The sequence below is a fragment of the Petaurus breviceps genome, unplaced genomic scaffold, assembly GCF_028583685.1.
Source record: "Petaurus breviceps papuanus isolate PSGF00001 unplaced genomic scaffold, PetGlider_PUasm1.0 90654, whole genome shotgun sequence".
NCBI lineage: Eukaryota > Metazoa > Chordata > Mammalia > Diprotodontia > Petauridae > Petaurus > Petaurus breviceps.
Genome location: NW_027187301.1, coordinates 3,636,645 through 3,654,309, shown reverse-complemented (window position 1 = coordinate 3,654,309; position 17,665 = coordinate 3,636,645). Strand labels below are relative to the sequence as shown.

General features: G+C 40.2%; 1 protein-coding gene across 4 annotated transcripts in view; it reads right to left on the bottom strand.

The window, feature by feature from the left end:
* Positions 1–17,665, bottom strand: part of KALRN (kalirin RhoGEF kinase) — a 982,696-nt gene that overhangs the window by 346,451 nt on the left and 618,580 nt on the right. For all 4 annotated transcript variants that reach the window (XM_069064963.1, XM_069064965.1, XM_069064964.1 and 1 more), the window contains 4 exons: positions 11,104–11,286; positions 8,727–8,845; positions 3,989–4,055; positions 3,260–3,369 (listed from right to left, as the gene is read on the bottom strand). In XM_069064963.1, the coding sequence (XP_068921064.1) occupies positions 3,260–3,369; positions 3,989–4,055; positions 8,727–8,845; positions 11,104–11,286 (479 nt within the window). The remainder of the gene's footprint in view (positions 1–3,259; positions 3,370–3,988; positions 4,056–8,726; positions 8,846–11,103; positions 11,287–17,665) is intronic.

The following is a 17,665-nucleotide window of genomic DNA, read 5'->3' as shown; positions in this document are numbered from 1 at the left end:
AATCACCAACATTCAGATTTAGTAAAAGTAAAGCATATTTTGGGTGCATATGTGTGCTTAACCAACATTATGTACCTCTGAATGTATGACGTGTTCAATACAAGCTATGTATATTTTCTAAAATTTAACTTAGAGATTAGGCCTAATGGGGACACCATGTTTAAAAGACCAGACAGAACTTCACTTGTTGGGTGTTATGGAAAGAGGAAATAGAAGGGAGATCTAATGGTACACTCTCTTCTTTGTTACTTTCCTGCTATTTCCAAAGCATGTCTTCTACGTCCTGGCCAAACTCTGCAGCCCCTCCCACCACTACTCTAACCCTGAGACCCTGGACCCCGAAAGGTGAGATTTTGCCTTATCTTACCCTGATCCAGGGACGGCTAGGTTGCACAGTGGATAGTGCACTGGGCCTGGAGTCAGAAGATCTGAGTTCAAAATCACCCTCAGACACGTACTAGCTATGTGACCCTGGGGAATTCTCAACCCCTATTTGTCTCAGTTTTTCATCTGTAAGATGTGGACATATTAGAGAAGGAAATGGCAAACCATTCCAGGATCTTTGCTAAGAAAACCCCAAGGACAACATCCATGTGGTCATGTAAAGTCAGACATGACCAGACAACTGAGCAAATACAGGCTTTCACATTGTTTTCTGATCATTTCCAAACCACGACACTAAACATACACACCTCTCTCCCTTTCTAGCTCTCTTTATGTGCTATCTTTCTCCATTAGAATATAAGCTCCTTGATGGCAGGACTGTCCTCCTTGCTTATTTATGTCCCCAGTGTTTAGTATAGTGTCTGGCATATAGTAAGTGCTTAATAAATGTCTTTTATTCATTAATTTATTCTACCCATGTTCTTGAATTTGATCATCAGGTCATAAGACCCTAATTGCACCTTAGAAATCAGAGACCAACTCTATTTTACAAATGATGAAATTAAGTCCCCAGTAAGGGGAAATGACTTGCCAAAGGCTACACATGGAGTTAACAGCAGAGAACAAAAGGAAAAAAAGGGTGAAAAAGGACTGATTTTCTTGTGTTTAACATTAAAACTCAGTCTCTTTCATTGATACTCCTCTTGAGAAAAGAATGCCATACTTGAGTTAGAGTCAAAAATAATGGTGATGGACGTAACTTAGGGCCTAAGTCTTTCTACCCAAATGAGAAACTTTGTTTTGCATGTCGAAATTTTCAATTTCATAGAATTTTCTGATGCTTGACAGTTTTCTTACTGAATTCCTATTAAATTTCCTTCTGAATTCCTTGACAAACTTCCTATTGCTTTTGAAGTCAAGATTCTTGGGAGAGCTACAAAATGTCACTTTTGACAAGATGGTAGCTACAGCACCATTTAAAATGATTAGGACTCATTTGTATGCTATTTATAATGCTGTTTTCAGTGCCTGTATATAGGTGGTGGTATAAAATTTCTTTAAACAAATGGGTGAATTAGCAAAGTACTTGGATTCTAATCTTAGTCTTCTCCATGAAGTATAGGCTAGACTGTAGGTGAATTGGTTTTCTTTACGCAGTTCCCTATTTCTAGCTTGGAATTACGTGGGTGGGTTTTAAAAGGCAGATGAGAGGTTCCTGGGGTTTGGGGGTTAGCTATTCCAGAGAGACCTCCCAAGGCAGAAATTCTCTCTGGGTCCTCCTCGCTCACCCAGTCATGAAGGTTCCAGACTTGGTGGGAGAAACAAACTGTCATGGCTTCACTTATCTAAAGACTTAAAAAATGGCTGAATGGCTTTGATAAAATTGTCCAAGGACCATTTTGCCTCAATGGGGACTATAACCTATTTATAATTCAACTGGAAAATTTTGCCTTTTTGGTAACGAGTGGTTTGGGAGACACTGGATACTTACTCTCCATCCCTTTCACATACAGAGCTTCTGCTCTGGGTCCCACTAGTCTGATTGGGTTCACCATTTCAGGTAGGTTTCAGTCATGCTCTGTTCTCTGACTATCTTCTTTTCTGGTTTGCATGGATCCTTCCCTTTCCCTCTTTCTAATTCTTGAACCATAATCACCAACCAAGACTGGGATCCTAGGGCTGACTCCAGGTCATATCCTAATAACACTAATGCTGGATCTCTGGGCTTTCCAGGACAGAACAGTAACAATCAAAATTTAGCCCTTTTGTGTTTTTTCATTTGTGGTTTTTCTAATACTAAGTATATTTGTTCTCCATCTCCATACACCATCAATAAAGAGGGTGTCTGTTTCACAGTTGAGCATCTTATGCTCCTTAGAAGTGCTTCCTTTGACTTTCAGAAACTTAAAGTACAATATTAGCTTTTCAGAAGATACCTGATAACTACTGCCCTAACCTTAGATGAGTTGGGTGCATTTTGGAGAATGGAGGAGTAGAATATTTGAGCTACAGAAATTAGGCTACTATTCTTTTCTCTCAGCTAAACAGGATCTTCTTAATCAAATCAGGGTGCAAGAAGAGATTCTCGTGCAGGTAACTTCTGAACTTTTTGATAGGAAGATCTATCTTTCATTGCCCCAAAGCTTTGAGCTTACAGCATGTGTGCCTGATACTGATGCTGAAATGACTGAATGGGGGAATGAGAAGGGGCCCAGTTGACAGGTAAGTTCTCCTCCTCCATTGGGGATCCTGGTAGATTTTAGAGAAGGGTATGTGTCTAATGAGGCATGGTGGCAACAAATGCCTGGAGCTCTAACCTGTAAAGCTGGACTCTGTCTTATGGACAGCGGCCTTCTCCTGCTATCCAGCTTATGTACTTTGTAGGTCTGGGTACACAGTAGGCCCTTAGTGAAAACTGGACAGTTGACTAATTTCCCTAGGGGCCTTGAGAAAAGTAGGAATGGGTTACTTCTAAGAGGTCACTTGTTCTTTTTCACTAGAGATCTTTAAGCTCAGACTACACACACATTTGTCTGGTATCTGGTAAAAGGGATTCAGGTATGTTCTGGATGACATGATATCTGAGGTCTTTTCCAACTCCAGATTCTGAAAAGATCTGCTATGTTCTGTTAGTTGGGGACCTCTCTAGGAGGCAATGTGGCACAGTGGAAACAGCATTGGTTCTGGAGGCAAAGGAACTATGTACCTATCCTCTCTCTGATGCTTCTGCCCTGTATAACCTTGGCCAACTCACTCAACCTTCAAGTGCCTCAGTTTCCTTATCTATAAGATGAGAAGGCTGAACTATGGCTTCTGAGTTCCCTTCCAGCTCGATGCTCCTAGAGAGCTCCCCTGAAATCCTCCACCGACCTACTTGTTATGAAAATCGTAGATCTCCTGGATGTTGCCAAAGATGATGTGTTCTTTGTTAAGAATCCCAGGGGGGATCTCCTCCACACCACTTGTCATTTCCCACAGGTACGTCTGGAAGACACCAACAGGTTTCAACATTGGCACAGCCATGCAAAAATGCAAACAAGAACAGACAGGCCCTCCAGCTTTCTGGCTCAAGGCCCAGACCGGGAAATGTAAAATTAAGGACATAAACAAGACAGTAAACAAAGTGGAAAGAAAATCAAAGCTGAATATGTAAAATCGTCCCAAACTATCTCAGGTGAAATTCATCTCCTGAAATGAAGTGAGAATCCAGGAGAAACATACTCCACCCCCCTCACCAACCTATGGTGACTTGTTTACTAAATGATCAGTGGGAGATAAGTGTTTTGTTTTTAAACAAGAATTATCTAGATAATTACTTTAATTCTCCACTTTACTTGGCAGGTATAGACCCACTCTGTGAGAAATTTTTGAGTTTCTCTTATCAAAGAACTTTATGATTCCATATGATTTTTCTGGCCCCAAGGGTATCTATGTCTTCTTTGAGACAGTTTCTTATTTTCTGCTTCCTTCTGAAAAAAGAACAGAATCTTGAGTTCTGTGCTGTCTACAATCCTGGATCATTGTCAAAGATGCCATCTTTCTGACAAGTCTGAAAGTCACTTACAGTAAGTACTTACTTACTAAGCAAGCCACTCAGTCTTACCTCTAAGCACTCATGTAAATCTCTTACATATGCCTTTTCCGTCTGGAGGAGTTCTGCCATGATGAATCTAGAAGGAAAAGCACATAGTCTTCCAGTAAGTCATCCATTCACACTCACACAATGACACCATTTTTGATTATCTCCCTTGGTCTTCTCCATCAGTATTCATTCTCCTACTTAAAACTTGGCTCAAAACTCAGAGTCACAGAATAATATGGTCATAAATTATCCTGGACTGGGAAGTAAAAAGATCTAGGTCTTAGATCCAGTGCTATCATTAACTAGCTCTGTGACCCCAGACCCTGTCATATAATAAGAGTCAGAGTTGGGACTCGAACCCAGGTTCTATGTTTCCAAGTTTAGCACCGTTTCCACTACATGCCTCTTTTGTTTTTTTTTTGCTTTTTGGAGGGCAATTGGGGTTAAGTGACTTGCCCAAGGTCACATGGCTAGTTTTTGTGTTAAGTGTCTGAGGCCAGGTTTGAACTCAGGTCCTCCTGACTCCAGGGCCAGTGCTCTATTCACTGCACCACCTAGCCACCCCCACTACATGCCTCTTGATGAGGAGGTCTTCATGAGTTGTTGTGAACAATGGATGCCTCACACAGTGCCTAACCTGTGAACAGCTTCCCTGAAGTGAACTAGGATGGTCCTGGGATAATGGTCCATCCCTGGGACCATAACAGAAACCCTTCTGATTTGACAGGGCTTGAAAGAACTTCCCTTCTACTATTATGCCCTTTGAGAATCCAGTGCTTCCCACCATATCACAATGAGGTGCTGGAAGACAGGGCGATTAGAGGTGTGCAAATGGAGGTGTGCAAAATGTGCCTTTTTTCCTTCTGGTGCCTATCTATTAAGTGGAAGGCAAGGAACGAACAGACCCTCCAATAGCACCCTTCCCTCCCCTATCTGTCCAGTAACACCAAGGAGAATGCTTGAAACCCCTCGACAGCTCTAAGCTCCCCTCAAACTTGCCTTTGACTGCACTCCTCAAAGCCCCATTTCCTCCTCAGCTGTTACAATACTCCATACAACTCACTGGCAGTCCCACAGTCTAATTCCATGACAATATCTTCTTCATTAAAACATATCCCATTGTATCCACTCCTGGGTACAAATTATGCATTTGCCTAGATGGATGGGAGCTTTCCCTCCTGCTGAAACCAGCCTGTCTTTATGCACCTTCCCTTCCTTTCCGAGGTCCCTCTGCTGAGAAGGTGGAAAGTAACCTGGCAACCAGGACTGAGTGCTGGTTTGGGATTCATATCACAGAATCAAAGACACAGAGCTTGCGGGGGATCTTAGAAACTGTTCTGCACAATCCCTCATTTTACAGAGGAGGAAACTAGCAACTTGCCAAGGTCACAGGTTTGGACCCAGGTCTTTCTGACTGCAGGTCACAACTACATATTGCTTCTCAAACAAATCTGGATTCCAGCCCTGGCTCTCTTATTTACTAGCTATGTGACCTTATGCAAAACCTTTTCCTGTTCCGATTATCAGGGTCCCCAACTGCATTATGGGGATACTATTATAGCCCGGGCTATCTCAGTGGGAGGAGGGAATGAGAAAACAAATGTGAATTATTTGTAAATGATAAAGTCCTATGAAAATCTAAAATGTGGTGGTGGTAATAATGATGATGATGTCATTAGGGAAAGGATGGGTTCTTCCCCTGCCTTCCTGAAATGTTCCATGATCTACCTTGAAAAAAAACCAAAAAACAAACAAACCCTAGAGTGTGTAGGCCTGGGATCTAGTCCAGGTTCTATTCCTGACCTGTTTCATGGTCTTGGACAAGATCTTGGTTTTCCCAATCAACCGAAATCAATATGTATTCATTGAGCAACTGTTACCTTATCCTGAAAACTGGGCCAGGGGCTGTGAAGGACACAAAGTAAAACTGAGGCATACTCTTCCCTTTCGAGTTGCTTATAATCTTTTTTGGGGGGTGCTATATATTTAAAACAATATTTTCCTCTTTTCCCCCAATTACATGTAAAAACAATTTTAATACTTTTTTTTAAAGTTCCAAATTTCAAATTCTATCCCTCTTTCCCCTTTGTCCTCCCTTCTCAGATAGTAAGTTTGCTTCTAATTGTGTTGGGGACCAGCCACCTGGCTTCTCCTCAGGTTTTCCTAGAACCATTTGTCTGGATCTCTCATTCACTTCCATCACACTCTACCTTAAATTAGACTTATTTATGTAATAGGTTGGATACTTCCCCCGCCAGCCCTCTATTATAAACTTGAGGGTGGAGACCTGCCATTTTCTCAACTTTCTTCCTGCAGCACCAAGTGTAGCACCTCGTTCATCCCACCTGCTTAGTCAATGTTTGGTGAATTGGATTTAAATGTTTTAATAACAATCCCAGAGAGGCAGGGTAGGAGAGGACAGAGAGCCAGCCTTAGCTCCAGGAGGACCTGAGTTCAAGCCTTCTCTCTAACATATACTGGCTGTGTGATCCTGAATGAAGGGATTGAACCAGGCAATCTCTAAGATCTCTTCCAAAGCAATGAGGCTAAGCCAGGGATGGGTCTTAACCTGCATCAGCAGAGAGAGAATCCATAGCAATGCTACCATAGGGTTATTGTTTTATCTTTCTTTTATCTCTATTAGGGCAGCACGACTTTTAAGTTGTGGAGACAGGGATGATTTTCATTGATAGAGACAGTTCCTCATCTGGGTTCTTGATATCAATGAAATTACAGGGGAACAGAGAAAAACAAGACAGGAAAGGGAAAACGGAACGAACATTTATTAAGTACCTTCAATGTGCCAGGCACTGTGTTAAGAGATTTGCAAATATTATCTCACTTTATCCTGACCACAAACCTTTGTGGTAGGTGCTATTATTTTCTCCATTGTACAGTAGAAGAAACTGAGGCAGAAAGCAGTTAAGTGCTTTGCCCAGGAGGTAGGGAGTTAGAGGCTGGATTTGAACTCTGGCCTTCCTGACTTCAGACCCAGCGCTTCGTTACCCTATCTCCATCCTAATAGCGATACAAGGCACCAAGTACCAGATTAATGGTACGTGTTACAGAAATGCTACAAAACTTTGGAGAACGGAGCAATCAGCATCATCTGGTGTCATCCAGATGGTTTCACAAAGGAAGTGGGTTGAACTTTGAAGGATGAGTAGGATTAAATTGCATAAAGAAAAGGAGACCTCCTAAGTTGGGATAACATCATGAGGCCTATGTTTAGGACAAAAAAAACTAGAAGGCCATCCCAGATGGAGTGGTCAATTTGAATTGGGGGGATTAGACTAGGCAGGTTAGAATTAGAATGTGGAGAGCCCTGAATGCCAGGCCAAGGAGTTTTTGAATCATCCTACAAAAAGGGGAGCCACTGAGAATTTTCAAGAAGGGGATGAAATGATGAAAGTATTATTTTTGGAAGGTGAATCTATCAACAGTGTGCATAAGAGAATGAAGAGAAAGAGAATATTGGAAGGAAACTAAAATGATTTAAGAATGAGGTGATAAGGGTCTGGAATAGGGAATAGTGGCGTTCAGGCAAAATGTAAGCTCTGTGAGGGCAGGGACTGGTTTTTTTTCTTTGTATCCTTCTATACTTAGAATAATGCCTGGCATGCAGTAGGAGTTTAATAAATGCCTGCTGAATGAATAAATGGCAGTGGGAAGGGACAAGAGATATTTTAGAGGAAGGACTGTCAAAACTTGATGGTGGACTGGCCATAATTAAGGAAGGAAAGGGATATGTTAAACATGACTGCAAGGCTTTGAGCCTGGTTGCCTGGGAGACCTGGAAGAAAGGAAGTTCAGAAGGGGTCTGATTGGGCAAGAAAGATGTTAAATTGAGTTTTAGGCAAATTGAGTTTGAGATAACATTATGGGGTTTGGTGACCGACATCCTCATGTCTTACAGGCAGATACAGACCAGGACTGGAGCTCAGGGGAGAGGACAGTAGCAGAGATAGAGCTTTGGGAATTGCAGCTAAGACAATGCACAGACCATGAGAAGAATCCTACCTGGCAGGGGTGGTTATGAGAATATTGGAAATCTGAAATGAGATCATTATTAGGAGGTGAAAGGATAGAAATGTGGAACTTATTCAATGCTCATAGAAGCATGATTTGAATGAAGAGATAGGAGAGGACACCCCCATCTCAATCCTGGGTGGAGGTGGGAGGCCTAAATGTGTTAAACATTGCATCAATGTATGATTGTGCTGACTTTTTTTCCTATTGTTCCTTTTGTTTGTCTTAAAAAAAATGCCATTTGCTATATGGGATGGTTCGCTGGGAAGGGAAAGGTAGGAATACTGGGGAAAATCATGATGATTAAAAAAAAGACATCAATAAAACATTTAAAAAATGAAAATATTCAAAGAATAAGTAAAAAAATAAAATAAACATTTGTTGAATAAATGAATTTCAGTAGGAAGGGAAAGGAATAGATAGCTATTAAAGACATTTTATAGAATCATGGATTCAGAGCTGAAAGGGACCTTGCATTAAGTCCAAATCTCTTATTTTACTGATATAAGGAAACTGAGGTAGACCTAGGTGAAGTGACTTGCCCAGGGTCACACAGCTAGTAAATATCAGTGGTATGATCTAAAATCAGGTCATCCTGACTCCAAGTCCAGAACTCTGTCCTTTGTCCAAACTTGGTGAATGACTGACTATGGGGAATAAAGGAAAGGGATACTTCTTATCATGAGATTTCTTTGCTTTTCAGGGCTGGGCCTGCCCAGATAGCACCTACTCTTTCTTCCGGGCTGACTTCCGCTTCTCCTCGTTGACTTCATGGTTGGCATCCCGCAGTTTGACCTCACGGTCTGAGAGGCTTGCTGGGATGATGTCCAGCTCCAAGTCCTTGTTATCCTATAGACAGAAAGATTGAAGATGATCACTTAATGGACATCTCAGGGAAAGGCCACTGGAAAGATACAAGGGAGTGGGGTAGGCAAGGGAAAGATGGCCAGAGTAATGTGCTTTCAGGGAAAGGAGATGAGAAAATGAACCATAACCAAAACCATAAATCCACAAATACTCCTATGGAAGGGAAAGTTGGCTTGTTTTTTTTAATCCTTTTCTTTCTACATGAAATTGCTATAATAAGAAGTTGCAGTCCAAGTAAATGCTTAGAGTAGGAAAAAAAATGAACAAATTCAATAATTATATGTCGGTCTCTTAGGGCCAATAAATATGTCCTATACCCGATCAAATAAGGTCTTACACCTTGCTCAGAGCTATTACTTTGATTGAGCCTGCCTCTTGATCATGAAACCCCAAAATTTGTGAAATTCAGTCATGTGGAAATGCAAATACACTTTTATGTCCCTGGGGAAGTAATCAATGCAAAGCTTTAAATATAAATAAATATTTATCCTTGTAAATAGAAGGTTAAAAAGAAGCACAATTAATGTGTATATTAATTTTTCATTACTTGATATATGCATTAGTTAGCATTTGTCTTTGGCTCTGGATTAATGGGTAAACCTGACATTGTTCAATGTGAAGTGAGGTCTCAGTGTCCATCTAACATGCATCCTGCCTTAACTCTTTTCCTAGAGCTCTAGCCAAATTCTGCAATCAGACGAGTGATATTCCTAAAGGAGAGCTCAAATACACCCCATTACAGGCTTAATCTGTGAAATGAAAAGAAATTAGTTAGCTCCACTCCCTAATTACAGACAATTCTATCTGTCATTCATCTTAGAAATGACAGAAGGAGTCTAGATAGATGGAATATACAGGTGATCTATAAACTTTTTAGCAGATTTGATTTCCCTAAGTTCTCTGGATAATTTTTGTAAGAATTCATGAGGGAACTAAGCTGACTTGTTTGACTACCAAATTAAAGTTAAATGACATTAAAATGTGACAGACTCGTGACTGTGACTGACAAAAGGTCTGCATTTTCAAAATTTATTTCCATGTCCTCTGCTCTGGAGATCCTGCCCTTATAAAGTCCCTGGCTTTATTTATTTATCATTTATTTCATCTTGCTTTCCCATGCATTAGGAGTTCTGTCTGTCTCTCTTAGAAGTTAGTACCTATGTCTTTTGTTCTGAGACAAGACGTGATAGTAGAAAGAATAGGAGAAGAGTTAACATCTTCAGTCACAAGATGTCCACTCTGGACAGGGGAGAAGAGGGGCTGCCCATCTCTCTGCTCATTCTTAACCCACTATGTTCGTTCGTTCGTTCGTTCCTTCCTTCCTTCTTCTTTTCTATCTTTCTCTCCCTCCCTCTCCCCTCCCCCTCCTCACCCCCTTTTTTATCTCTATATTGCATAGGCTGGAAGTACAGTGGTCACTCCTGAACCCAACCCTACTACTTACTGAAATGGAAACTTTGACCTGCTCCATTTCTGATGTGGGTTGGTTCACCCTTCTTTAGGTAGCCTGGTGTCCTCCCTTTCCAGGGGCTCCCCTTATTGATGCTGGACTTAATGCAGACATCCAATGGTTCAATCCACTACATCTCAGAACTCCCAAGCTCAAGTGATCCACCATCTTTAGTCACCTCTGCAGCAGAGATTACAGGTATACACCCCCATGCTTAGACCAACTATAGCTTCTAGACCTAATTTTGTTCCATGAGTCTCCTGCTTAAAATAACAGCATAAGAATCATCTTTATCTTCCTTTCCCCAAATAGCTCTTCTGAAATTCCCATCAACTATGTCCTATATCTTCAACAATTAAATTTTCAGTCTCTAGGACCCTCACACAAATAGCATCTGACAAGGGCAACCCCCACCACAGCTGGAGCCATAGCAATTTGCCAGTTAGATCAGTTGAATACGGTAGGGTGCTAATGAGGCCAAAATTATGAGTCCAATTCCCAATGGGGGCCAATTAACTTGGCTTAGAGAAAAGTTCTTCTCTACAGCCATAAAAAGCACCAATAACCCTGACTAGCCATCATGCAAATGCATTGGTAGGTCTGGCTCAATGTAATCCATCCCACCTACTACAAAACTCAGTGTGAAAGAGCTATGGATTGTCAGAAAACTCATCTTGGGTGCCAAGTACAACACGGACATAGTTTGTATTTTGTTGTAGTACAAATGACCAAGAGGACTGAAAGCAATGAAGGGGGAAGGGAAAGGATGATGCAACCTCTCTGCACCTACCTCAGTGTTGACTCCTAGGGCTTTCTCCAGTGAGTAGCGGTACTTGCCCATCCTCAGGGAGAAGTCCCGATAGTGCTTGTCAACTGTTGTCACCCATTTCCTGATCTCAGTGGCATGGATGTGGCCCTTTTCGACAAAGCTGTCAGCCAGTTGAATCAGAAGCTTCACTTTCTCCTTTGTTTGCTGCTCCCAAAAGATGACCCCATGTTACAGGATTAATTTCGTTTCGATCAAGCAAGCAGTGAGCATTTATGAAGTACCTACTATATGTCATATACTATGCTAGTCCTGGGGATAGAGAGACTAAAATGAAGTAGTCCCTTCCCCTCCAGAAGTGTATAAGGGTAGACAACCTCATATAAACCTCTCCTTACCCTTCCACAAGTCATGGGCAAGTCACAGAATTAGAGACATGATAAAGATTGGGACTCTTCAAATATTATGCATATTGGTGTATTCCCATGATAGGAAGGTAGCGCCTTGTGGGATCTTCAAGAAATGGTTGTTAAGGACCAGAACTGGAGAAATGCCAGCCCTAATGGGATGATAGATGACAAGGCTTGTCACCTTGTCAGTGTGAAGCTGGTCTTAGTAATATGACCATCTCCTGTACTATGAGTCCTACCTCACCCTCTCCTGCCTCAGAGTATACCCTGCTTCCCAGGGTAGCTGACAGGTTGATTTTCTTAAACAATAGTAAGTCAAAGCCAAGAACTGAGTCCTGAGTTGTCATAGCAATTTTGATGACAATGATAACCAATTGAGGAAGGTCAAAGCTTTCTGAAGCTCTTTGGTTCAAAGGAGAAGAAAGGTTAAGATTAAAATCTAAAAAAGTCAAGTAAGAAAAATATAACTTGTGGGTATCCTAGGTTTACAAAGTTATTTTACTAAGTCTATTCCAAGAAGCAGATCCTCTGGAATACTGTATTTATTTAGAGTTTACAAGAGTTTTAATGGCTGTAAGCAAAGTCCCTTTGGGAAATCTTCAAGTTTCTCTTTTTCACATTTATCTATTTTGTTTTTAATTTTTGGAATGAAGCAAGAATCTCCATATGGTATTCCTTTTACACATATAATAAAGTTATGACATAAATTTCTTTTTTATCTTTTCTTCCCTCCCCCAGCCCTAGAAATGGCTACCATTAGACACAAATAGGTATATTTCTGTAAAATTATTCTATACATACTTCTATTTACCAGTTCTTTCTCTGGATGTAGTGTCTTTCTTCATATGTCTTTTATAGTTAATTTGGGTATTTATAACAGTCAAAATGATTTATTCATCTGTTTCCAAAGATAATTAGGGGAAAAGGAAAAGAATTTATATGTTTCAAGTTTCTTTAATGTCTCCAGACTTCTACCTTAAAGGGCCGTCTTCTTAACATCAGTACTCTTCTAGGATTGTTTGGTTATGAGTCATAGAGTGTTTAACTAGACACTCTGTACAGAACTGAAATTGAGGGGCAACTGAGGGGCAACGGAGAGCAGGGTGCATGGGCAGACTGTATAGGACATCACCCAGAAAGAATCACAAGGCAGAAATAAATGATATCATCAGAGAAATGGAGGAGCAAGGAGGAAGATGCAACAAGAGTGAAAGATAACCAATGGACAGCTTGTGTTCACTATTAGTGTTCCCACAATGTCAAAGTGTGTGTGTGGGGGAGGTATTTGTGTGGATCCTATGTGGCAAATTTATGAAAAGATGAGGACAAAAGATGAAAAGTGGGCATTCATGGAGGGGTTAAGATCTGCATGACTGGAAGGAACAACCACATTAACATGGTCACAGATCTGTCTGAATATTGTAGATAATAAAGACCAATCTGCTTTTACACAAAATACTTTCATTTTCCTGCCAGTCCTCAGGTTCCCATATAACTTCACATCCTATAGCTAGACAGACATTCCAACTTCTAGTACCTGACTTTTTACTTGTACTTGGAGTCAGTGTGCCTGAATTTCAGGAACAGTCAAACCATAGGAAAATTAATACCCAAAGTACTGACTGATGCAGTTGATTTAAAAAAAATCCTACATAGAAAACTTTGCATTTATTACTTTTTTAGCTAAGTTTTAGCTTGTTAGTTTCCATGCTATATCCCACCATGTCAAGATATTCAGGAAACTTAATCATGTCATTTCTGCTGTCTGCTTCTTCACTCAGTTTTATGCCATCTTTGCATCTGATCATTGTTCCATCCAGGTCTTCTTCTGAGTCATAAATAAACATGCGGACCAGGATGGGGTACGGAGGGAGACTTACATTAATTTATAAGGGGACTCTTTCTAGGTTGGCATAGACTCATCAATCAACAGTAGGTAATGTTATTCAATCAGCTCTGGGTCTCCCTAAGAGTGCTCTCATTTCACCCACATTTCACCATCCTCACCCTGAGGATATCTAGGTGATATCTATTTTGGATATCTATAGGATATCTATTTTGATAATAGATATCCTATATCAAAAGCCAATAAGTATTTATTAAGCACCTACTATGTGCCAAGCACTGTGCTAATAGCTGGGGATACAACTATGAAAGAAAGAAAGAAAGAAAGAAAGAAAGAAAGAAAGAAAGAAAGAAAGAAAGAAAGAAAGAAAGAAAGAAAGAAAGAAAGAAAGAAAGAAAGAAAGAAAGAAAAGAAGGAAGGAAGGAGAGAAAGAAAAGAGAGAAAGAGAGAGAGAAAGAAGAAAATCTCTATGAAGTTTAAACAAAATAAAGCTAAATTAAACAACTTCAAAATTTATGACATTTTCTTAGTTGATAAGCAAATATTAAGAAAGGAAATGACATTAGTTTAGTATGACTTATTTTTGGTGAGCCTATGCTTACTCCTAGTAACCAAGTAAAGTATTTACCCAAATTCCCCCAAAACAACTTAATTTGGAATTTTTCCAGGGAGTGACATAAAGTTTATCAGTTGTGATTTCCAGGTTTCATCCCTTCCTTCTCTTGAAAAAACCAGTACAATCATTCCTCTCTTGAATACTGGTATCTGTTCTATTTTCCGTTATTCCTTAAAAACTGTGGACTAAGGGTGTGATACATTAAATGTAAATGAACACTGAGATTATATTCTCAATCACCTTCAGGAAATTTGTTTGTTCCTAGAAGTTGGAATATAATGAAAATGGCTAGGTATGTGCTATCTTTTCACCTCTCCTGAATTTCAATTCCCTTCTAAGTCATTTTTTTCCTGCACTTCCTAGTTTGATGACCATTCTCCTCAGTGAAAAAGAAAGCAGTAGACAGGAGCTGAGTTCGGCCTTCTCTCTGTCACCAGTCAATGTCTTCCCAAAGCAGTAGCTCTCATGTCTTCCTTTTGGCACTTTGTATAAACCTCAGTTCATCTGGGGCTTTAACTTAGCTCAAAGTATTTTTATGAGATACTGCCTTTCTTTCACCTGCATCCATGCTTATTAATCACTTACTCTATCTCTCTTGTAAATATCCTCTGTAAAGAGAAGTTCATCAGAGAGCTTTTGGTGTAGCCACATTGAGTTTTAGGAGACTTTCTCTTTTTTTTCATAATTATTTGTGATTATGTAGTAAGATTCATTTTTTTAGAATTGTTCCCCAATAGGAAATTAAATCCCAGCAATGGGATTGTAACTATCTTTTCTCTGAGGCTTTAAAATATGAGTTTTCTAAACATAGGACACATCTTTATGTTTGTTTTTTTTCCATTCTTGGCTACCAGAAGATCAAGGATGAAGCAATCATCTTTTTCCCGTGGTTCCTGTCATTTTTACATTGCTAACCTATTTTTCTTTGTTCATTAGAATTAAGCCCAGAAAAGCAGTCCCCTTGTTGCTTCCTCTCCCATTGGATATTAAATTGTGAGCTGGGAAAGCCAAGAATTCATCAGATGGGCCGCTTTTAGCAGAATTAAACTTCTTAGAGATGCCAGAAAAGTTGAATTCCTCATCGGTATATAGTTAGCCTTTCTGCAAGCTTTGTAATTTATATTAGGAAAGCAACTCCCACAGTATACTTTTTTTTCCTATTTCTCTTATCCCGACCCAAATGCTCCTTTCCTGCCTCTATTTTCAAGTTTGTAGAAATCTGCACAGTGCTGCTTCTCACCTCCACTAGGTCTATGGGTTTTTAAGCAGTGTTAGGGTCCAGGAAAGGTAGTTTATCTGGCTCTGTGGATAGAATGATGGGCCTGGAGTCAGGAAGACCTGAGTTCAAATCCAGACCCAGTTTACTGGCTGTTTGATCCTGGGCAAGTCACTTAACCCATTTGTCTTAATCCACTAGAGAAGGAAATGACAAACCACTCTAGTATCTTTGCCAAGAAAATCTCATGGATGGTACCTATCCTGCTAAGTTTCAAGGGCATTTATGATCTCATGTTTACCTTTTAATGTGAAAATCTCAAGTTTACTTTGTTGTAGTCAGTGCTTTGACATGGTGCTTTGTACATAGGAGATACTCTCAGTTAATGAATTAATAGATTCATGAATGAATGAACGAACACATTATTGCCAAACTGGACCACTCTTTAAGACCAGTGGTTCCCAAACGTTTTGGTCTCAGGACCCCTTTGTATTCTTAAAAATGATTGAGGATCTTCTACCACTACTTTTATTTATATGGTTATACTGGCTGATATTTATTGTATTAGAAATAAAAATGTCTTAGTTTAATTAAGAAAATGGCTTTGACTTCAAGGGCACCCTGAAAGGCTCTCCAGGACTCCCTGGGGTTCCTCAGACAACACTTTGAGAACCTCTGCTTTAGATCACACCTTGCACATTCCTGCCTTGCTCAGACCTTTCCCTATGGCTGGAATGTTCTCCCACCCCCTCCTTTCCAGCTGAATTCCTATACAAACTCTACAGTTCAATTTAAATGTCACACACCCCTCCCCAAGCCTTCCTAGGTCTCCCTAGTTACAAGAGACTTTTTCCCTGGGAGCTCTTTGAGTTCTTGTTTTTAGGATCTCTAATGCTCTGACCACGTATTGTTGTTCAGTTATGTCTGACTCTGTGACCCCATTTGGGGTTTTCTTGGCAAAGATACTAGAGTGTTTTGCCTTTTCTTCTCCAGCTCATTTTACAGATGAGGAAATTGAAGCAAACAAGGTTAAGTGACTTATTCAGGGTCACACAGCTAGTTAAATGTCTGAGGTCATATTTGAACTCAGGTCATCTTGACTCCAGGCCTGGTGCTCTACCCACTGCACCACCTAGCTGCACCTATTTTATAGGTGGGGAAACTGAGGCAGGCAGAAGTTAATTGACTTGCCCCAGAATCACACAGCCTATAAATATATGAGGCAAGCTTCGAATTCAGGTCTTTCCAACACCAGATCCATCATTCTCTCCACTGAGCCATCTTGCTGCCTGGTCACATATCACTTTATATTATGATTATTATGTATATGGCATATCTTCTTAGTGAATGGCAAGTTCTATGATGCAGGCAGGGATCACGTTTGTGTTAGATAATGTGTCTCTCTAGCCCTGTCACCCTCTGTGCTCTGCATACAATAGGATCTAATCAATATTGATTCAATTGAATGAAATGAGAAGGAATGGAATGAAGGACTGAAGGCCAATCGTCCTGTATTTGGACTCAGAGGCAGATGTTTTGTATGAATAAATATTTTATGAGATAGAATTATGTCATGGTGGATAGAGAGCTGGCCTCCGTGTCAGGGACAACTGGAGGCAGGGCCTGCCTCTGACTCATATTGGCTGATGGACAATGAGCAAATCATTTCACTTTTCAGCACCCGGACAGCTCTCTGTAGACTATGTGTTGTCAATCTGCATTGTTTGGGAGTTCTCTAAACCAATGAAATCACAGATTTGACCCTACTTCCCCCATGTGTCCATATGTATGTGTACATGTTACCTAAATATGTAATGTGTAACAATAGGATATAAATTCCTTGAGGGCAGAAAGGGTTTGGTTTATGTCTTTGTATCTCCCAGCAGCTGACAGCATGCCTGGCACATAGTAGGTCCTTACTAAATGTTGATTGATATTTACCAAAAAGTAGCATTCCAATGACACAGAGAACCCAATCAAATAATTCAGCTCAAAATTGGATTTTGGGAGAGGTTCAAATTTTTTCATTCAAATAACAAATATTCATTGGCTACCTATTGTGCTAGAGTGCCTAGAATAGCCTATACATAGATATGCAAAGTCCTTGCCATCCTCTCCTCCCTAAACCTGAGATTTCAAACTCATAAGATAAATACAAAAACAGAAATACAAATACAAAACATAGTAAGTATTACATAAAACTATATATAAAAAAAGTACCACTGGGTTTTAAAAAGTGGGAGAGATCATGTTTATTTGACATATCAGGAAAGTATGCACAGAAAATGTGAGATTGAGCTGAAGGATGGGAGGAATTTGGCAAGAAAGGGAGACATTTCAGGGAATGAAAAAGGAACAACGCAGAGGTAGAAAAATGCAAGTAGACTCAAGAAACCTTTGCTGTTTATCTGAGGGTAGCAAGAGGAAATTTTTAGCTTGAGGAGAGGATCTACAAAAGGAAGAAAGTGAGATCAGGCTAGAAAGTGGGTAAGGACTAG